General features: G+C 34.8%; 1 protein-coding gene across 1 annotated transcript; it reads left to right on the top strand.

Moving 5' to 3' along the window:
* Positions 1 to 1,697: 1,697 nt before the first annotated feature.
* RNF212 (ring finger protein 212) lies at positions 1,698 to 23,584 on the top strand. Its single transcript, XM_049797237.1, has 12 exons — positions 1,698 to 1,809; positions 3,432 to 3,493; positions 7,553 to 7,627; positions 10,401 to 10,457; positions 13,535 to 13,593; positions 15,736 to 15,800; positions 15,890 to 15,959; positions 16,778 to 16,823; positions 18,173 to 18,236; positions 20,065 to 20,137; positions 20,920 to 21,116; positions 23,547 to 23,584. Exons 1-12 carry the CDS (start codon positions 1,698 to 1,700, stop codon positions 23,582 to 23,584), a joined length of 918 nt encoding a protein of 305 aa, XP_049653194.1.
* The last annotated feature ends 568 nt before the right edge of the window (positions 23,585 to 24,152 follow it).

Here is a 24,152-nt window from a genome sequence, read left to right on the forward strand (position 1 = left end):
ACTGGTAGAGTAGATACAGCATTGTGCAACTGCAAGTAAAAAGCTGTGGTTAAAAAATCAGATAATCAGCTTGACAAACTGCAGTAGTGTAAGGAGTTGGAGGTGGTTATAACATGACCCATCTCAGCACTTGGTTAACGTAAAAACATGAAACAAGTGCTATGGTAGCAGGATATTGTGGTTTGGCTTCCTACTTGTCTTTCCAGACCCTTCAGTAGTCTAGAAGGTCATGAAAGCTGAAATCTGTAGCCCAATTATTGTTTTAAAGGCACTGCTTACTTTCTTTTTTTCTATCTTCTCACCCTGTGTTTTCACTAGCAAGGAAATGACATTGCCCTTTAAGTTCACTTATGTTTACAGTATGGGAATGAAAATACAGCTGTGAGTATGAGTATGTGAGAATCCATACAGTTGATACAAAGTAGAGACAAAAAGCAATGCTCTGTGGACTAAATCAATCAAAATCTCATCAAGCTACTCACTGAGATGTGTCCTATATTTAAAAATTCTGAGACTTTAGAGTTGTCACTTGAAATGCCCAGTACGTAAGTGTTATTAAATTCATTTTTACAGAGCACTCACTTACAACGTGTCTTGTAATAACATCTTTGGTGGTGGGAAAGAAGGAAAGATGTGTTATAACCATATGGTATATGAAGTCCAAGAAGAAAGTTTAATAAAAGGTTGCTATGAGCTTGTGGTTCAGACCTTAGCTGATATTTAGTGTAAGGCTCCTAACTACATCCCAATGACAAACTTACAATACACTTAAGCTTTTAAACCAAATGGACAGCCACACGTCAGAATTTATAAAGGAGCTGATTATGTTCCTCTGTATTAATTAGGTCTAGAGTCAAACCACCACTGAGACCTGGAGCCTTGACTACAGCTTGAGAGTGCTTCATTCTTTATCTGTAATAATAATTAAATATCTTTGCTTTGATGAAATGCTTTCAGTCTCCTCCAAAATTTTTAATGAACTCTGTAAAGCAGAAGCTCTTTTGGGAAGGTCTTTGGGGGCAGCACTCTTTAGGAAGTTAAAAGCCAGAGGTTCCTCCTATGCAGTCTGTGGCTCTGTCGTACCCAGAGCTACAGCCTACACTGCAAGTAGGTCTGCAAGGGAATTTTCCCCTAAAATTTTCATCAAGGGAAATTAGCAAGCTTTGGGTTTTTTTCAGTCTAAGAAATGAAAATCAAAACTCCTTGTTTTGCTCTTTTTCCTCACCAAAAGAAGCGACAACCAACCGCTGACAGTAAATTAATAACCTTCCCAGATTTCCTGAAACACTACCATTTTCCACATACCTACTGTCCCGATGGCCGCCTCTGTCAGGAGGACAGGTCTTGTGGCAAAGCACTTACCCAGAGCCCCGGTGGCTGGCCCAGTTCAGTCACCCACCTTTGGGGAAGGGAGGGAGAAATCTCTCGGCGAGGATCCCCTGTTGTGGGCACCTCTCCAGTTTGGTAGTGAGAGGCCAGAAAACCCCCTTGTTTTGGGGTGTGAGGGTCAAAACCTGCTGCCATCAGGCTCCCCCACGGGAGGGGCAGCACCCGCCCTCACCTGAGGCCCGGCAGTGCCTCAGACCGAGGGAACATGGTGGAGGGAGGCCTGTAGGCCTCACCCCGGGGGCAGCAAGGAGGGCCAGCATCTGCCTCAGCCGCCTGCTCCCTGCCGGGCCCTCCTGCCCCTCCACCCCATGGCCGTCCCGGTCTTTTGCAACGTCTGCTTCTGTGAGCCCCGCAAGCCCACCCCAAGGTTCAGCCTCACAAGCTGCGGCCATGTTATCTGTGAGATCTGCCTCCAGAAAGGTAATGGCTGCTGCAGGCACGGACGGCTTGGCCCTCTGCTTCAGCCGGTCAGGCAGTGCCGGTGTGTGCACATCTACCTTAACCATTAGCATTTCTGACTCACTGTGGAAAAAAAGAAAGGCCTGAGCATTTCTTCTTCTCAATCTAATGTTATTGATAAACCTTTTCAATTCTTGGTATTGATTTGCTTTAAACAGTAAAAACCACTTGCGTCTGCCTCCAGATGAATCTGGCTGGAGCAATGTGGCTTTGAGAGCAAGCCTTAGATACAGAAAACTGGAGGCTTTAATAAAATTTGAGTCTGGATACTTACGATCCATGATTGTACTGTGAAAAACATAAGATGGCATTCTGTTCTGTCTAATTTTGGAAAGGGCATACTTTTTCATTAGTGAAAGAGCAATTTGCAAAGCATAGGATTTGTTTAGTGCAGGTTTTGCTAATAGTCTTAAGACATTTTAAATCTCAGTATTGTCGCCAAAACACTAGAAAATTTTCAGCAGCATTAGGAGGATTGGAGGTGATATTTTGAAGCTCCTCTGTGTCATATGCAATTCTTGAGTCATATTATGGGGCTCCTGTGATGTGCTTAGTTGAAGATCTTTGGAAAAGATAGTGGAATAAGGAAGTTGCTTTGCAAAAGGAAAAAATAACAGACAAATATCAATATTTTTGCCTTTGAGGTCATGCTAAATGCCCTGGTTTTTGTAAGGGCACACAGAATAAATGATCAACCTGTATTTCAGAATTAAAAACTTTTGACTAAAAGTTTTCACAAGGGTGCTCTTGAGGAGAGAGGGTCATAAAATGCAGCCTCTAAATACAACTTGCAGGCTCCTAGAACCTGAACAACAACTTTCCTTTTTGCTTTTAATACTGTTCGGCAGAAAAAAACCTGAGATATTATGTGGGGTTTTTTTTGCTGTGGATTCACTAATAATGATAATATCAGATTTAAATTTAACTCTTTAAAGATGTTTATAAACATTGATCCTTAGAATCCTTACAAAAGAAGCAACTAGTAAAATTATCAATTATAAATATTGTAGTAATATGCATTTACTAGAATATTTGCTAATACGTTTGCAAATAATCAAATAAACATTTTTAAAAATGGTGAAGTTTTAAAAAGTGATTTGATTAATTTTTCACTGGAAAAATTCACAAGGTAAAATTATTAATTCTTTGAAGTCAAGGTTTCATGTATTTTATCAAGCGAGCCAGACTGGGCCCCAATCTAAAAAGTCATATATCTGTTTGACTCTAACTCATTAGTGCACTTCAGCATACATTTAATTAAACCAGGCAAGTAGTCCTATTTAAATCAACAGAACTAAAAGTCACCTGCATTCAGTGGCACAAATAATATTCATAAAATCATTTACATGAATGCTTATTTGCAGGAGTAACAGCTGATGACATACACACACATTTTCCCTGTGCAACTGTGTGCAATGGATACAGAATCAAATTCTGTATTCATGCTTATTTGCATTTCTTGTATAACTTTCAGATTCCTTCCACAAACTCCAAAAAAAAGGTTTAAGCATCAAATTCTGTTAAGTAGGTATTCAATATCTATTCAGTTTGATGTATATTTTAAATGTGTCTTTACCTTACAGGCAAAAAAGATGAATGTTTGATCTGTAGAATTCCTTGTCATACATTAGTCCTTTCAAAACAGGTAAATGAAGCTTTACTATTGCTGTATTACATTAATCTGTAGTTTGCTTAACAGCTAAATTATTTGCATTACAAAATACTTCCCTTTTGTTTGCCAACTGTGACATGAATATTTACTGATGATAGGTTGGTAGACTTAGATATTTATGCACCAAACAGCTTTTAGTTTTATGGATTTCTTCAAATAAAAGCCTACAGAAAGTTTTTACATTTTCAGATTCTGCTGGACTGTAAATCATTCCAACCTTTTCAAGAAACGTGACTGGCTACTGTGTAACTTTCAAACTTTCAAAATCTGGAAAAATGTTTATTGACTTTGACATTTGTACATCAGAGAAAGTGGACTGTAATGAATTATTCATGTAATGAATGGAATCAAAAATCTGCATGGTGGCACATCAATATTTTGAAGTGTATTGGGTTTTTTTCCCTGTTTTCTCCTAAGCTTAACTATTTTCCTCATGGCCATGTGATTAAGAGAGGATCTGGAATATTATTGGGAATTCTTGTTATTCATTAGAGAATTAATAGCCTTTAATTCCCTTTCTTGATACATCATTAGAAAGATCTAATTTTCCCATTTCTCCCAGAAACCATCTTCTTCTTAGCTAATTTCATAAATGTGTTGTGAAAACATTTGTATTCTCCTAGACTGATGCCTACCTAAAAGATAAGCCTGCCTTACAATGGTAGAAGAAAAACAATACAGCTAACACATAAAGTCCTACAAGGCTGTAAGGCAATCATGTATGTGAAATAGGGGACAATTTGGGACTAATCCTGACGAGGTGACCTTGAATGACGTCATGATTTCTCTGGATACGTTTAAAACTGAGCTGATAATATCTAAATACAGAAATCTCTACCTCTATATACTGTATATAAAAAAGTAAAAAACTGTTACACTATATTTCATATTTGTAAACACAGAACCTTGCAAAACTGAAACAGGGTGAAGAAGACGATGCTACCAAAAGTAAAAAATTACAGGAAATTGTCAGAATGCAAACATAATACAAAGGAACAATGCACACAGTAGTCAAATGAAAAAAAAAAAAACCAACCAAAAAGTCTCTCCTAAAACTTCTAAAGCAAGTATTTTAATAAGCTTTCAATATCAGCCTATCCTGGCTGCAAGTTTTGTTATTAATTTCAGTCACAGAATAATTTAGGTTGTCAGGGACCTTTTCAGGTTATCTTGTCCAACACCTTGCTCAAAACAAAGCTAATTTTGAAGTTAGATCAGTCTTAAATTGCAGCATTTCAACAGAACTTGATAATTTACTTCAAAAATACTGAAGAAATTTAAAAATGCAATGACTGGGATACTAACAAAAATATTATATGTTTCATTAGAACCTGCCAGTGCTCTGGAGGACTGGAAGGAAGCAAATTACCATATTCTTTAAAAAAGACATTCATGATGATTGCTTAGCCTTGATTAAGAACAGATAAAATGATTGGAATGATAATTAAAGATGCATATAAAAAAGTCATGACTCTATAATTCAGGCACCCGAGTGGAAATATACCTGGTAACCTTTATGAGCTTGATGCTATGGAAGAATTCCCAATGAGTAGGAGGTCCTATAAATGTGTTAAAACTCCTCATTAAATTGCATATTGGGGCAATCAACATCTACACATTAAATATTCTCATCTTTACAGTAATGGATGCTTGTCACCTTTATATCTTTCTTCTATGTCTCATGATCCCCACTTGCTTTTTCCCAGAGGATGGTGAAGTGTTATGATAAATCAGAATCCCACTGTTCATTATTTCAGAATATCATATTAACATCTGCTACTCCTCCGTGCAACAGATAAAATATTAACAGTGTTATACAAACATTTATTTTAAAGAGTCTTACATCAGCAATGAAGCTGCTTGTTTCTTATTTTTTTCAGATCTGATAGGTACTTAAACCAAGGTCATTGCTTTTTTAGGACCCTAAATAGGTTTCTAGAGCTTGCCTCCTATGAATACATTTTAAAGATGATAAATGTATCTTCATATATACAGTAATTTTTCTAGATGAAATTTTATTGTCCTGTTTGTATTTTCTTTACTTAAATACCATAGATAGGTTAGACTGTGGTTGCTATCTGTCTATCTGCTTTTCTCTTTCTCAGTCTGTCAATTTACGCTGTGGAAATTTTTTAATGCTTTGGCTAATGTCAACCAAATTCAGAAAAGCAGAGGAAGTCTCAAATACAATTAATTTCCTCCTGTGAGTTCTATAAAAATTAGTAGCTGGGGAAAGCAAGGAAAAGCAGTTTAGTTCTCCTGGTGAGAGAAATGTGAGTACAGCTCATCAATAATCAGAAGTGCATTTGGCAGCCACATGCACAGTTCTACAGTAACCAAACAGTGCATGCCATCTTTTCTCAGATGAATTGCTATACAGAACATTGAAGTAGCTGATGTCAGAATATGGGGAACAAAAGATATAAACCTGTTGCAAATCCAGGTTATTAATTTAGCTCCTTATGTAATTATTTTTCATACATATAAGACTTAATTCCCTCTTATTAAAAATATATAATATAAACACATGTTGAAAATAAGTTTGGCAAATACAGCTGTTATTTAGTCTTGGATATCTGACTTTATACTAGTGTTATACTATTTCTGGAGTAGGTAAAAATATTGTGTCTCCACATGTACATTTCTAAATGAAACAAAGCCTAATTCATTTTTATTTCAATACAATATTTTTAATTTAAGTGATAGCACTTATATTTCTATTTTCTTATCAGCTTAGAAAACTGTTGCTTCATTTACAGTTGGCCTACATCCTATTTCTTTTGACAATTCACCTTTCTTTAATTTTTCAGTTTTTTAAACTTTCTGAGATTCTTTAGTACTTCTGGGATTAATTTATATTTTGCCTGCAACTGTTTCAGTTCTTTTTGACTGGATTTTGAAAGGTGGTTCCTTACATGAAGGATGCCTTTTAAATGGGACAATCTTCTTTTATCATCTAAGTACGCTGGGATTGTTTTTGCTTTTTTATTGAACTTTTGGCTAGTTGTAAGCCTATCTTCTATTTTACAATCACAATACATCAGAGAACCCTCCAGTTTGCAGTTTACAGGTAGATTTTTTATTTTTTTTGCTAAATTCCTCATTTTTAAAGGCTGTTTACTGCTACAGTAGAAGATAATTGAAATAAGATCACTGTTAGTTCTTAGTAATATCACTATTTTAACTTTAGTACTATAACTAGTATAACTATTTTGGGGTTGTATTTTGTTTGGTTTTCTTATGAATAAATTAGGAATACATGTATTCTGGATAAAAGTAACACTTAACTAAGTTATCTACATTGCTTTGTAGATTTGCATAGATGCCCAAATGTCAGTATCATTCTGAGAAGTGCTTTATATTTTGTAGCATTTCTTTCTCACCATAAGTAATAAATATATCTTTATTACAATGATAGCTTAGGTACAGCATTTTCTGAAAACACAGATGGCCATTTCTGAGGCCATATCATGATCTCTGATTAAAAGTCTCAGTCATAGAATACTCGAAAAATTCAACTATCATTTTAGGGCTTTTTTCTTATGCTAGGATAGCATTCTGCTGCTTAACAGTCAGGAGTGAAAAAGGGATCCCAGTCAGCATTTGAGCTATTCTGAAAAGGACTTTGAAACAAAACTGAGTATAAGATGCATCCATGTGGCTGGGGACGGTGAGAACCAAAAAGCCTGGAAAGGGACTGCCAGAAACCTGGCTGTTGGTCTGAAGGCAATGTCTTTTCCAGGGGACCGAAACATCTTCCTTGAATGTCCTCTGGAAATGGTTATTGTCTTAGTTACAATAAGTATATATGTGTGGAATATATTTAAACAAAAGCACAAAGCCTTCCAGATGGTTGGTAAGGGCATTAAATAAAACTGTGCCTGTTTTCAATTTCCGTATCATCCCACTTTTGAGCTGTCTATTTTTTATTTATATACATCAATCAGTTTAAGGAACACTTCACAAAATGTTTTATTTAGTATAACTTGCAAATAAAAATGCTAACCTTGGTACACTTTCTTTTCTTGGTAGACAAATCCTGATATTCAATCACTGTTCATGGGAATAGATACGTTATGCAAGAAATATTCAAAAGAAATATCACAGGTGAATCTGCCTTAAAACTTTTTAACTCTATAAAATAATCAGCAACTTCTACTGATCTTTATATAAATTGGAAAAATATATGAGTGAATGCTTGAAAATGAATGCATGCTTATTACCATCTTTTCTTCCTTAATTCCACAGTTTCAAAGTTCTTAAGAAAGCATAAATTACTCAACACGGTCACTGCTTATGTTTTCAAACTCTCTCTGAGGACCACTAGTCTGGTTATTTTAATGGTGTAAAATCACTTTCAATGTCATGCAGTGAAAAATTAGATGTGCCAGAACCTTAAACATGCCCAGATAGTGTGCCCTAATTATAGCAATAAAAAGTTACACAGTGAAAACCTGAGCGGGCTAAAGACCTGAGCTGAATGCATGCGCTCACTCTCTCTCCTTTTTTCTTTTTTTTTTCTCCTTGTTTTAAATCAAAACAGGTCTGCTTTTTTTAAGACAGATGCAATAAATGATTCCAAGGTAAATTTCCTCCCTGCCTTCTGTAAACTCCAGGCAGGATCCTTTCCTTCAGGCTTGGTTTCCAGTCCAGAAATTTAGTAGCTGTCTGGGATAAATGAATACATATAAACTGCTATTCCCTCCTCATTTTCTGAATCTTTTCAGCTTGCTTTTGGGACTTGTCCTTGTCCTTGTCCTTCTTACTGAGCATTTCAGTGGCAGTTTCAACCACTCTAGGTTGAACTGTAGTAGTACATTCTCCCTTGAACCCACCTGTAACCTTCATTGTGTATTCTCATTTCATTTGGGCTTGGTACTTGTTTGATCTTGTGGTGAGCTTCCTGATCTAGCAGGAAAGTAACACAGGGAAGATCACCTGCTTTCTTCAGTGGTTATTATGGATTCACATTTGCTCTACTCTGTGCTTCACAAACTTCTCCAAAGCTAAGCACTGTCGCTATTCTCAGCATTCCTTCTCCTAAGATGCATAGGTGACACAAGATAAACAAGAAGCTTTCCACTTTTAACAGCATGTACAATGATCAGCAGTTAATCTGTAAACTGAACAAATCCAGACAGCTATACCACCAATCACATGTGAATACAAACTTCTGTAACACGTCAAAGAAAGTAAAAAGAGGACACAATCTCAAAAGACTAAGGTGGGTTTTCTGTAGCCTGAGATAAGCTATGGAAAACATATTGGAGTATAATTAAGGCATTAAGATATGTTCAGAACTTCCACCAGCATCAGAAGACATACGAGCAGCTTGTGCTGTATTAGGGAAAAGATTTATCTAATCTAATATCATGTCACAACAGCGGGCATTCTCTTATATGAGAGCAAGGCTGGCATGTAGTGATATGTCTTCAGAACAGCCTCCTAGCTTTCAACAGTTTGTGACACAGGGATTTCTCAAGGTGGGGTTGGTGCCTTTGCATTCAAAAGCTTTTGGTAGATAATTTTCCCCATGTAATTGTCAAGTTGTTTTCTGAATATTTAGCATCTATCGCATACTATGGAAGGGAAGTCCACAGGTTGTAAACTGTGTGATGATTTCCTTTTTCAGGTCTTAACCTGTTACCTGCTAGTTTCGTTTGATACTCTTGAATCCCATTGTAGAGGAAAAAGTAACCATTCCCATGCACTCCATCTGTGCATCTACTCCATCAGTAGGCTGCTAACATATCCCTTCTTCAAATGTCTTTTTTTCAGCATGAAGAGTCATATTGCGTGTGGTCGTTCTTTTACTGAAGCTTTTACATACCTCTGATTAATCTGAACTATCCCCAGACCTACTATATCTTTTCTGAGGTGTTAAGCAGACTCAGGATTTAGTAACATATATTTTTTAAAGTGGAATAATGATGTTTACTATTCTATTCCTCTTTTAACCACTTCTAAGACCTGATTTGCTTTTTTTTTTGACTGGTGCTGAGCACTGAATTGACATTTTTACAGATTTCTCCTTTATAGACCCAAGACCTCATTTCTGAGTGATTGGAAGCAGCTCAGAACCATTACTTTCTGACTGGCTGTTTCTTCCATCAGTTCTGAAGACACTTCTGATCCTTTGATGAGTATTCAGTGGGAACCTCCCAGGCTCTTCTACAGTGAATAAAAAGGAACCATTTCAAATAGATACTCCACTATGGGTTTATCTTCTCAGAGTGTTTCTTTTTGATTTTCTCTATCCCTACACATTTTCTGGCAGTTTTCTTACACATCAGAAAAAAGATTTATTAGTAAGTTATTGCTTATTGTAATTTGTTCCTCAAGCTCTTGTCTTGCCTACCTTGTATGTTTTTACTTTTAACCTGTCATGGTTTATGATCCTCATTTGGACACAAGAAGTGCTTACACACCACCAGACAGTGTGTCTAACAATTATTTTTTAATTAACAGGATATTTTTACAAGGCAAGTTATAATTACCAGTAAGACACATTACTTTTTATGTTGCCATTAATTTTATGTGTTTGCTTAGCACTAATGAGTAAGAAACACCACAGCTAAACTGGCTTCCCAATGTCTTTACCTTGTAATTGAACATAGTGTTAAAATATAAATTCAGTGAAACAAATCTACTAACTCTCGCGTAGGTCATACTAGATTAAATAAACTTTATAAGATTTTCTCTAATAGTGATAATAACTTAGAATGTTTTGTTGGGGAGGATTTAAAGAAGATATGTTAAATACTTATTAAAATATAGAAAAAATTTGAATACTGTGAAGTAGTTCTTCTCCATGACTTTTTTTGCTAAGGTTGCATAAATGTAATTAGGTGAAACTTGATATAACTGTATTTATTTTTAGATTTCAGAATTTCAGGAAAAACATCGTAAACATTTATTAGCATACCACAGACAAAAGGTAACTCTAATTGTGATTTTCTTATTTTTGTTGTTTATGTTTGCCTTGTTACTTTGGTTTATTGTTAGAAAATATATTCAACTTTTATTGGAATACTTAGAATAATTTATCAGGATTGACTAACTTCTGTCATTATAAATACCAGTTTTTAATTGTTTAAAATCTGTGAGGACTTTATTAATTATGGTTACTATTATTTAATAAAACAGATTTTAGTTGTGGGGTGACTGAGATTAAATGGAGAGTCAAAGGACAGGGAGAGAAGAAACCATTTCACTGTAGGAGAACAAAGTGGAAGAGGTGGGGAGAGAGTGGTACTCAGATGATAAGCCTAGAGGAAAAGAAGACTAGGGCTGACAAACTAAATGAGGAGCTTGAGCAATGGAGAATGAGACCCCGAAATAGGGATAGCTCAATGGGAAGAGGAATAGAATGAATTATTCTGTGAAGAAGAAGTACTGAATTTGTGACTATGCCTCTTCCTCTGTAGGTTGGAAAGAAAATTTCTTTTTCATTTCTCACCCACTTCTAAATATTTGATAAAATGGTTGGTTGTTTCATTCATTTCTAAGGACACAGCCAGGTATATTACTTAAAGTTTCTTGACAATACTGGTGAATCAACCCATCAGTAGGTGCCCAATGTATGAAACGATAGAGGCAAACTCATATAGCTGGCCAGGTGGCCATTTTGTGTGTGAGGAGAGCATCTCATATGGCTCTCGTGGGTAGAACAGCTTGGAAACTTAAGTGCTTGTGTCACATTCTCCACTGTTTTCCATGACTGCATTTTGGAATAAGTCCTAGTGTCCTGTCCTTTTGCTTAGAAAGCCAGGCCATGGAGGAATCCTGATTTTATGCCCCCCTTCTAATCTATTGTACTGACTCCAGATGGTAAACCTGAAAACTGTAGACAAAGTAAAATAAAGGTCTTAACAGAATTTTGCATAAATAGAAATCTGATCTCCAAAGAATCTGTGCAGAGTTTTAGTAGTTTTTGATGGTAAGTTTCTAAGCTCTTTACTGTTGAGGTATTCATTTAGCAGTGGCTGTAAAGTACTCAGGGATGCTGCTTGACCCAAGGAAGGCGTTTAGGTGTCAGTACAGAAAGAGCTGAAGATTTAGTTGGTTGCTATTTCAATGGCACACTATTTTGGGTGGTTTTGTTGTTGTTTTGTCCATTCTATGTATTAGTATTTTAAATCTGCTTGCATTGGATCAGGGTCAGAAGAGGCTGGTTGTCTTAAACATCCTATGTGCAGATATGGCTAGCACTGGTGAGGCTAATTTGGTGGAGAAATAGTTTGACAGTGAGGCTGAGGTAAGCAAGGAAGAGAAGCATTTCCCTGTGTAATGACATACTCATCTCCTTCCTGTGAGTTTCAGTTAGCAATGCTCCCTCTTTCAGGGCTACTGGGAGGGAGTCTGAAGGAGCTGGGGAAGGCCAGATCACAGCTGGCAGAGGCACACAGGATGAGAGAGTGGGAGTAGATGCTCACACTCAGGGTTATAATCTCCATCTGAGTCTTCCTTCCACTGTCTTTGAGATGAAGGTGAGTGGGAAAAGGATGGAGCAAGAATGATTATCACTATAAACAGTTCAGCAAATGGCAGTGACCCCAGGGCAGATGAAGCAGCACAAAACTACCCTTTGACACAAGTGCTTCTTCCTGCCACTCTCCACTCTGCAGGTGTTGGCTTTTGAGAAAGGTGGAGTACTGCATAAGGAAATTCTCAATCAGGTTCTCATGCTAGGCTATCTTGTTTGTGGTCCCCTTCCTTATTTCTAGTATGTCATCCTTGTCACTGTCAACCAATAGGTCTCACGACATTGATAAAAGCTTCTTTGTTGCTGTTTCTGCCAGTTGTACAGATACTGTGGTGCAGGTGGTAGTGTGTGATGTGCGCACTTGATGTCCATATTCCTGGCAAGTCTAGACCCTGTGTTGTGCTAGGACCCAAAGATATTGAAACCCAAATAGTTATTCACCTTATTTAAGGCATTTTGGCCTAAAAATGATCCAGTCCTACAGAGTGACAGGGTAAAGTACATTGTTCCTGACATCCGTCCTGCTCACTTTCTTAATCAAACCTAGCTTTCATTAGGAAAAAGAAAAAAGAAGAATACACAAAACCAGATCTTATGTAAATTAGATGTTGTCTTCAATCTGTTTTGCAGAGTTTCACATCTGCAAAAAGAGCATGTATCTCCCACAAACAATATGATTTTATAAAGGTGTATCAGGTAATGTTATTAAAGAATTTGAATAATATTGTGAGGAGGAGCATGAAAAGTTAACAAGAAAATTCATAATTTGTCTTCAAATCAAAATATGAATAGTGTGAAGTAATGAAGGACTAAGGTCACACAGTGGAAATTAAGGGTAAAATATAGATGAAGTATTGAGGCTATTGAGTAAATTTTTACATCCTTCATAAAATATAATGTATGATAGTGTAATGAAAGACTGTAAAAAATACACATACTAGGGAGCTGACCTAATGTACTTGACCTTAATGTTCTTCAATTTTGCAAGCTTATAACATTCTTTAATGGAGATATTTTTGATTGTGTCTATAACATAACAGGAAATACTCTTCACACAAGCTTATTACAAATAGATACTGCAAAGAACTGAATAAATTTTGAATCTGAAATGAGAAATATGGGAACATGGTCTTTGGTATGTTGTACAGTTATTGGTATCTTTTCCAGATAATTTCATATTAAATGCAACATAACTTTTGCATCAGATATGGAAAAGAGGAATAAAAATAAAAGCAAACTATTTTTAAACATTTTTCTTAGTATTCATTTATCCAATATCACCAGCACACTTCACAAAAGGTAATCAAAGTAAGTTCGTAACTGCCAAAAAGAAGCATATATTTTTTCAGACTCTTTAATGGATCCATATAACAGCTTTAGTCTTGCCCCAATAAATCTGGAATAGCAATGATATCTAAGATTAAACCCAATAGAAAACAGCCTTTCAACACTTTAGAATACTAGTTGTATGAAAATGGAGTGGTATATCACACAAATAGATTTTGTTTAAATCTATTATTATCTCACAGACAGTAAAGTTGGAAGAATCTCTCAAGAAAGTAACACAACAAATGCATCAGATACAATGGTAAGAGGTTTAATGCAGCAAAAGTAAATGAGAAATAGTCTTTTTAATCAAACAACAGCAAGTTTAATTGATAAAACAATAAAAAAGTTGTGCTTTGTTTGCCTTTCTCATATAGTGTGTTGTATAAATAGAAGAAGCTTATTTTTATAAAAATAAATGAACAGTTATTTCTGTCACCAGGTCCATTTTCTTCACATTAATCAAGCCTGTCAGGAAGGAATTCTTTTATTTTTAAATTCAAGTCAGTAGTTACTCTAAAAATGAATTTTTAGCAATCTCTATCATATAGATATTAAGTTTTAGAATTTTTATTTGTATTTACATGAACTTGTTTGGTTTTTTCTAATGGGCTTTCCAACATCAGCTTGGGAAGTACTATGATATCTTTCCTAGTACCTAACCCATTTGCAAAATTACCAGTTTTTTGTAACATGATTCTCATCTTCTCTGTTTCCTGTAAAAATCAACTTCTTGACTCAGTTTAGTCTTTTTTCACAAATGTGGCAAGGAGATAGCCAAGAGTTAGCTCATTGTTATTCCCCTGCTGTTATACCTTAATCTTTCCATCTTATTTACTTCCAACTTAAAGCCAAAGTTCTTATTGATCCCTAAGTGCACTCTGTGCTATTACTTTTAATTTCATTAAATTTTATTTCAACTATTTGTTTGAAAATATCAATTTTTTTAAATCATTATGTAGTTCTCCTCAATATTGATGTAATTTTCTACCTTCAGAAATTTCTGTCTTCAGATTTCACAAACTGCGGGCTATTCCCGAGTCATCAGGGAGTATATTAAACAGGACCAGTTGTGAGACTAAACTGAAGGGGACATGTCTAAAAACATTTCTGCACTGTCTTCATCCTTCTTTGTTCCTGTTTCCCTTTTAACGTTATTTATACCATACATGCCTGAATTAATCACTCTTATCTCTGCTTTAAAGTCCACATGGCCTATACAGCACTCTAGTGTTTCAATTGAATTGACACAGAAAAAAATGTAGTATCTTACTACTGCTTAAAAAAATCTGCTTACCAGAACATGAAACAAAACAAAAAAGATATCAGATTGATCTACTGTGATCCACTTATGGTGAAATTATGAAATTTTCCATATAGCATTTGTTTCTATGTCCTATTTTATCCTATCCATTTTCTAAGATTTCAAAAATATCTGGGGAAAAACCCTAACAGGCATTGTCTGCTTTTCCCTTTTAGTGAATATGGGTATTAAGAGTACTTAGTGTATAGTTACAATGTAATTCTCCCTATAGATCCATCTTCTTGAGAGAAGCCCTTCATGAATGCCACTTTATGAACACCGGAGATCAAGGATGTTGAAATCTCCTTAATAAGCCAGTTCATGAAGCCAGCAATTTAATTGCAAAATTTTGTTGATCTTTATTCCTTTTCTGTGTTTTTTCAGTATAGACTTTCTTTTGACTCTGACATGCACATAATACTGTGTTATGCTCTCTTATGCTTCTTGGGCTACTATAATGGAAAGAAAAACAGCATAAAGGAAACTATGTATGTGGTGGATTATCATAGTTTATACATTTTTACCCACTGCCTCCTTTTTCTTGTCTGCATTTCAAATAAATAGAATTTTGGTTATACCACACACAGAGTTCTTACTGAATTTCAGATTTTTCAGAGGTCTACCAAGAAAATGTGACTTAGGGCTTCCCCTTGCATGCCCACTAGACATGTTCTATTTACGGTTATTGGCAAAGGTATCAGTTTTACATAGCTGTTGATCAATACTATAAAGATGCCAACATTTCTTTTGATAACTGGATTTTTTAAAGTTTGGAAAATGTATACATCAAAATGAAGATTTTTGGCTCAACTGTAGTTAATAATTGTATTTTAAGATCTGTTGTTCCATAAAGTACGTAATGTTATCCTAAATTGATATTGTTGGGCATGTGATGACTGATACAGACATTATGATATAGAGAAGTAGTTAATAGCTTATCAAATACATTGTTATTTTGCTTCATGGCAAATAGTGTCATGTTAAAACCAGCTATTAATGAATAAAATGCTTTGATTTTATGCTTTATTGACCAGCTAAACAAATGAACTAACCAAACCAGCTTTCAATTTATACCTGTTATTTCTTCTGTTTCCCCTTTAGTATGAAACTTCCTGAACAAACTACACAATGCCCATTTTCCAGTGCAAGTAGAAATCCACTTTCCAGTAAGAAGTGTTGGTTTAAGATACTAACTATGGGATACATATCACTAGATATAGCTATGTTCTAATATTAAATTTATTGATGTCTTTAGTTCCTTCAAGAAAACAAGATGGTTATTCTTCATGTTCTCTTCATCCTAGTCATCCTTCCTCTTCTGAAATGTAGGTACAAATCTGTAAATTTTCAATGAAAATCTTAACAGTGACAATATACTGATATTTTATACAGAAAGCCATTTTTTTTTGGTAGTGAGTTTAAAATAAGTATATTTTCTGATTTTGCTTTTTGTTTCTGCAAATTGTATAAATAGGAAAGAACGGGAGAGTGTCTTACCTATCCAATTGTAAATCATAACTACTTCTATAGATTGCCTTTGTAATCACTGGAAAAAATTCTAAGGCATGATGCACATTATTCTACAGGCTTTCTGGCTAGATTGATTAATTAGTGAGGAACTCTTCCCATTGACTGCAGGGAAAAACTAAATGACTTGTACAGACACCTATATATACATTGTAGTTGTCTAAAGTTAGATGGGATGAACTCCAATAAGGCTCGCTAAATTTTAAATAAAATACAAATAATAAAATACAACTTGCTCAAGCTAAAAGATTTCCATACCTGTGACTTTGACTTTATTTTTTATAAAAAATAAAATTTCAGAATGCCCTTGTTGTGGATACAAGTAACAAATATATAAACATGCATATTTATTCTGACGTAAATACAAGAATAACAATGCTAATCATAAAATAACTTTCTCTATGAATGTCTAAACCAAAGCTCAAAATCAATAGATTTTTCTTACTGCTAGTGGGTTTTGGAACAAGTCCTAAATACTCATATGTGTTATGCATTATGTATTATGCTTTTCTGTTATTAGTCAAATTTAACATGAGAATATAACGTAATTTTAGTTGTTATAATGAATGTGTTATTTTTATTACAATGTCATAATTATTTTGAACTTTGTTGTAAGAATGGAGTCAATGGAAATTGATCCTGTACCTTCACCAATGAGGAAAGTAAGTGGTATTTTTATGTATGTTTATATATGTATGTATATATACATACAGATGCTTTTGATTTCTCCTACTCTGATAACACTGCAAAAAATTAGGATCCTCTCTCCACCTCCTTCAAAAAAATTCTTATGTATGTGCTGATTTCAGCTATGCTTGATGCTTAGTAGAAGTCAGATGTTCCTAAAAAGGAACCAAAAGGAAATAAATCACAACATCGATTTCTGGAATTTTATTTTAAACTTCTGATGCTAAATTAAATGGCAAATTCTTGAAATCTCAGTATGCTTATGTTAAAAAAATGTTGTAACTGTTTCCAAAATAAATGTTGGTAATGCATGAAACTGAGAGTTGCAATTAAATTTAAGTTCTAACATATTAAGCAATGGAAGTATACATAAGATTTCCACATTCACCAGACCTCATGTGGATGTCTGCAGTGCAGATTTATGCTAGCATCTCAAGGTTTCCTTAATAACCTATAGATTGTTTGTATCCATAGATAGACCTATATCCATAGGTATAACCTATGGATTAATATGTGTGATTCATCTCATTCTAAAGGGAACTTATTGGTTTCATTCCTAATTCTCTTCCTTGACCATAAAGGGAATTTCAGGGTATAAGGCTGGATGTAAATGCTGCCATCGCAGATGTCTGAAGTTACAAGAGGTGAATCACTTGGCACTCCACATCACACTGATTTTCAAAACATTCCTGAAATTTCATTTCTGATGGATAAATGTTTTTTTAAGCCACAAATCAAGCGAGTAATTTTCTTTCACCTTTCATAAACAATTTTGTTTGCTGCTTGACCAGGTGACCTTGCTTCTGTCTGTACTCAGGGGCATCAATGTGTGTACAGTATCTTCACGTGTTAAGAAAAAGCTAGGTGTAGAGGTCAGTGGTCTAAAAGTAGTGTTAGAACCTGATATATGAGTAGGGAATTGCAAGCTTGGAATGACGTCTCTAACATGAGAATGAAGGCAGGAGTTTTGCACTGTATTAGTATTCAGATTAGGAGAGATAACTTCCAGGAACAGGTGATAGTTTAAGAACGGAATCTCAGCACAGAAAATTATGTACGTGATATTTTTCTTATCTGAATGTGACAGAGAGGACTTCTTGGAATAAAACTAAAATACATGTACTTTTTCTGTCCATGTAGATCTGTAAAAAATAACAACTTAATTCTGAGGTTTTGCATTTTAGTGCTATGAACAAAACTGGCAGCAGAGAGCACCAGAAATCTGCAGGCTTTATAGGCCTCAAAAATGTAAAACTATTGCTAAAAATACTTAAATAATTAACATACTTATTACACTGTAATTAATCCCTTGCCATTCATTTAGCCTGAGACACCGACCGGTCCAACAAGATTATCGTTAATAACTCCACCTCAAGATGGACGTATGGGTGAGTAAAAATCAAAGTTTGTAACTGGATAACATTTGTATTGCATTAAGAGGATTAATAAATTAAAATCTGTATATTAGCAATTTACTGAGCAAACTTGAATTGTATTGAGGTATAAGGTACTTATCATGTATACATCAATCCAGCAGATGGGAAATGGTTAAAAATGAAGAATGAAATAAGTCTTCCTAGTACTGACCTACTCTGTTCTGACAATAATTACTTGTAACCAAAATGATTTTTGCTGAGCAATCATAGGCACCAGTTGCAAAGAAAATACTGTAATGATGTGTATGGTTGAACAGAACCGGCATACTTGCTATATATGTTGTTAACTTTCTATTAACCTTCATAATTATATTTGTTTATAGTTACCAGAGATTAACATTGTCCATAATGTCATGTTAAAAATCACATGAGGAAAAGGGGGGAAACTAAATGGAAGTTACAAAGCATAACAAAAGCAAGGCAATTAAGTTGAGACCAAGAATTTCTTCAGAAAGGTGATTTTTGTTTTTCACCATATCACAGTAATAGGATATAAGGCATCTTACCTGCCTGTACTTCCTTTCATTCCTGGGCTGTTGCAGAACTTGGGTAACACTCTGATGTAAATAAGACATGAATGACAGCCTACTGAAATTAGTGCAGTCTCCTTGAGTACTGTTTAATTGTGAGGAGTTTCCCAGATATTCCTAATGTTCTGCAGGTCTATCATTCATGTCTCCCTCCCGTTCTTGGTTTTACATTCAGCTTGTTTCTGTAACAGTCCATTCTCAGGCAGTCTTTCACCTGGCTTCAGCAGTTAATAGAACCATCTCTAGCCACTTAAGGAGCTTTAAGCACTCTTGTGTTTTTACATGGTGTAAATGTCCTGAAACAATGACAAATGCAATTGTAATGCAATTGTAATGAAGGAGCAAAAATTGCTTTTGCTATGTTATGTCTGATTTATATGTTCACATCCTTCCTAAATGCATGATTGCCTATAAATTTTTGGATAACAAGACAGCAAGAGTTGAGGTTAACAGTTTTTTTATTGTGTTTAAATATAAATAGATACTTAATGAGATAGTAAAAGTATATGTAGAACAGTTATTTGTTCAGCACATACCAGAATCAACGCATAAAGTTTTGCAGTGGACAAAGCTGAATGAATCAAAGTGTACTTGCAAAAGTAAGGGCAAGTAGAAACAATGATTTAATGGCGCACTAAAGAAACTTTCCTTCTCAGAGATGGACTGGGCAAAAAAGGATAGCTGAAGAAGTGCAACACCTCAGCAGAGCGATCTTGATTGTCTAATAATAGTCTAATAAATGAGAGAAGGTGAAATAAACCAACATATGTGTTTAACTTGAAAAAGCTTTGCAGGAATGGTGCAATATGAAGTTTTTGTAACAGCTAAGCTCTATATAGGATTAATCTATTGAGATTAAAGGCAATTTTTCACCTTTACCCTCTGTTGGAGTACTGCTGAGGACTTCTGATAGCGTTCACTTTTTCTGGATCTTCTTCTAGCAAGAGGTACTGGAAGACAACTCATGCCTCAGCAAATGTCTTGTCTGTGCTAAATTGTAAAAACACATTATTATTTTTTAGGGCTATTTTAATCCTTTCTCAAGTGACATGGTGACTTAATTTTGTCAGCCAATTCCTTATCTTTCATTGTCTGTTGTAATTGTGCACCATTTCTAATCCTCGAATAAATGGATCATGAGTTTGTCCCAAATAATGCACTTAAAGTACTAATCTTTGTTTCCAAAGTTACCTCTTAAGTAAAATGTGTAATTCATGTTTGTCCAGCTTTCAAAAATTCGATTCTTACAGGTAGTGTATCCTACAGAGGTACTCAGCCATCTGGAATAATGTCAAGTCAAAATAGTAGAGCAGGATCTACAAGGTAATTAAATACTTTTTCAAGATGTTACTGTCTCCTATGAGAGACTGAAATTTCTCTTGTCTGGCCTGTATTAATCTGTATGTTTAAAGGCTATATTCTATATCTGAAGAATGTTATTGTGCAGGCTAGCTATCACCTATATGAATGTGTTTGATTTTGTTGGAAGGTTTTATTTTGAAATTGCTTTGTTCAAAAATGTGCAGAGATAATCTGAGTTCCTGTAGCTGTGGACATCTACAGTTGTGGTACTTTTACACAAAGGGTAGTAATTTTATAGTAAGAAAGTGCAATGACCTCTTTGCTTTATAATTCTTCTAAAAATCAGAGCTGACAACACAATATCTCTTCTCTGAAAAACTTGAACATCTTCATGCAGCATGTAGCAGGTGTTTCAGGTTTTTCATCTAAACATTGAAAATGTCTCAAACTGTGAAAATTATTAACATAAAGAAAAAACTTAAAGTGGTTCCAGAAAAAGTAATCTCTTGTTCTCTATAATCATTAAGCCAAATAATCTTCCTAGCACAAATTTAAAATGTATATATAACAATTTTTTTTTTTTTTTTTCCATTTCTGGCTCTCATATCATTTGTTTTCTCCTTCTGCTTTTAAAAATATGTAAAAATCCTAAAGAAGTAAAAATCTGATAAGGAATATATAGAACACAATAATTTATAGCATTTTCTATTAAAATATTAGCACTCTGAATTTAAGTGGTTTTGAAATCTCTTGTACTATGAAAATAGCCTCAAATCTCATCCATGAATTAATTTCATTAACAGATCCACACCTATAAAACTACCACATAGTGGATGTTCACTTACATCATCATCTGGATCACAAAGCAGTAGAAGGGGGTCATGGGCTGCTTCTGATTTCAGAACCCCTCAGTTGCATCCATTTACATCACCTTCCCCACAGTCATCTGTAACAAGACAGCCAATCACCATCTCTGGACTTCTGCAAAGACAACATTTAGGCAAGTATATTTTATAAAATAACAACATTTAACACTTCCTGAAAAATTTTCAGCATAACATGTTTATTACTCATTTACTAGAGAACAGTAAATAAGAAGTAAATTAAGCAACACAAAAATATTTCAAAATTGGAAGTAGACTATCAACAAAATATGAAAAATGTTGATCTGTATTTTGCCTTAGTCATCTGTGCAATAGAACATCTGCTGTGAAAATGTGTTCTTGCTTCATCTTGGAATGATATTTTAAAAGATATTTAAATCTGATAGTATCCGTAGTTGTTTTCTAGAAAAAATACCCATTCTAAACTATGCAAAGCATGTAATAATTCTGCAAAAATTAATCTTGCAACACGTCCCAAGTATGGAGTAGAGAAAAGAAACACATGAGTGGAGGAAGTGCAGTGAACTCAGTGGGAGTCATAACAAGACTGAGATAGTCAACAGGAGTCCTTTAATAAAGCAGAATAGTTGAGTTGACACATACAAAAGAAGGAAAAAAATGTCTATAATGAAAAGAATGAATGGGAGGCAGTTCCTGTGTGACCGAATGGCGCGCTGTAGAAAGTGGGTGATGGTTGACATCTGACTGTGTCCAACAGAGAAAAAAATTAATATAAAAGGAAACTGCAGTATTCTGAGATTAAGAATTTAAATATTAGTTACCTGGTTATTAGGAACTAAGGAATATTAATGGAAATGAACAAATAAGTGAACTCATTCTGCAAATGAACAATGGATAGGGAATGAGCAGATGATGAGACAGAGCAGAGGAAGGAAGATGTGTTAAGGAAGAGAAAAAAAGGTGAGGATATTAAAAGGGTGGGGAGTAGAAAAGCGCCCAGAACAGGGCATGGGACAGAAAAAAGGCTATAGATGAAACAGATTAAAGAATTTATGAAGGATGGAGATAAGAATGCAGAATATTAGTATAAAAGAGGAAGCAGGATGGACCAAAGGAAAAAGGATGAGAGGACACTAAAGGTTATTTTTCCTGTGAAGCAAGATAAGCACAAAAGAGACACCGTGGATAGTTACTACAAACAGACCAAACAAAAAAGCAAAGAATAAGGACATGATGGGAACAAAGTTAAAGAAGACAAAAGCATTTTCTGGTCTTTTATTTTTGTGTTTTATAAATATTATTATTTATTTCACTGTACTTCTGTGTCACATGCTCTGTATCTTCACAGTTTGGGAGGAAAGGCTTAGATGATAATTGTGATTTATTGCTTGTGGTTCTTCCCATAATCTGTATGATATTAACTTCATTTCTTTTACAATTACCTGTTATCCTGTCACAGACTTCAGTAGTAATCTTCCCAATCCCAATCCCAATGATTTTTTTCAATCCTTGTACTGTTCTCTCAGTTGCCAAATTTTTGGTCTCAACTTCACATTTCTTAAAGATCTAGCTCTCAAGACACCCACATAAATGTCCACAAGTGACAGTAAAAAGGGAGATAGTCTAGGATATTATTTGTTGAGTGCAGCATAAAACTAGCAAAAGTAGCTGCATAGAGACCAGCCCAAGAGGGGTGTAGATAGGAGTTGCACTGGGGAAGATTAATTCATAAAATCCTAGAATCCTAGAGTCACAGAATCATAGAACAGCCCAGGTTGGAAGGCACCTTGAAAGATCATCTGGTTCAACCTCCTGTGGGAAAGGGAGCCTAGATAAGGTTATCTAGTACCCTGACAGATCACATCTTGGAAACCTAATTCCTCATATTGCAGAGTTTACATCGCAAGTGAAATCTTTGTTATTTACATTAAAAGGATAATTCAGCTATGAAGCATTTTTCAGTCCATATTAATAAATGTAACCTTTCTATTCCAGGAATAACACATCCCAAGCAGTCTTGAGTTCATGAAACTTCATGAAACCAAAATAAACGTTTCTTAAGAAATTCACTTGTACTCAAGTTGTGAATGCTTATAGCTTGTGGAAGCTTACATCATAATTGTTTTTCTTGTGGAATTTCTGAACAGTGATATAGCACGTCAAGTAATGCATGAACCTGATAGAAACTGTAAATAATATACTGGAAATTAAAGATAAACAAAAGAGCAGCTATATTTATCTTAAGTATTAGTTTTCTTTGAGCTATACAGTTACAAGTTAATTGCAGTTCATATGCAGAGCAATGTTTTGGATATTCACTTGTGTAGCTGAAATTGGAATAAGGCAAAAATGCTTTTACGGAAAGAGAAACCTGATTCTATTATATAAATACAAAAGAGCATATATGGATTCATAAAGAGAGATATACAAAAGTTCTCATCAAAATGTATGGGTTTTATTTTTAATTTTTGATAGTTTTTGCTTTCTCTCTTCCTTGAATAAGATATCAAAATAATTTACATGAATAAAATTTGCCTTTAGTCTTACTAAATTTTTTTCCATTTGTACTTGTATTCTTGTTCTAGGAGCAACTAATCTTGGAGGACATTCAACAGAAAGATAAGCAAACTTCTGTGAATTTTTTAGTCAATAAGCATCTGGAGAAGCCCTACACAGTCTTTGGATATCACAGTATTTGTAATTTCTATAAAATGTCAAACTGGCATAAAATACCTAACTATTCAGCATGAATAATGTATTTCAAACATCACTGATCTTGCTGATTAACATCTACAGTAGTTTTAAACAGGACTACAAAATCCTCTTGCTGTTTTTAGAAATTTTGGCTTAAAATATATTGTATAAATAAACAACCTTTATAAACTAAGTATTAAGACAAAACATGTTCATATATTCAATGAGCATTCCTTGCTGTGAATGCATTGAGCTGCAGCAGAACTCTATTTTAAATGGTTGCGTCTGTATTAGAGATGAGCCCCAGTCCTAAAAAAAATGTAATTTATGGACTTTTGATTCCAGAATTCCAAATTTTGGATCTTACTCAATAGATCACTTTTTGTTTGCACTGTTGAAAGGGGTAAGGTTTGAGGGATATTACATTCTAACACGCTCTGCCGAGCTCATAATACAGTATCTATTCCACACTCCAAGAAGTTTACCATTTGATTTAG

This window comes from Accipiter gentilis, chromosome 3 (assembly GCF_929443795.1).
Source record: "Accipiter gentilis chromosome 3, bAccGen1.1, whole genome shotgun sequence".
In the NCBI taxonomy this organism is placed as follows: Eukaryota; Metazoa; Chordata; class Aves; order Accipitriformes; family Accipitridae; genus Astur; species Astur gentilis.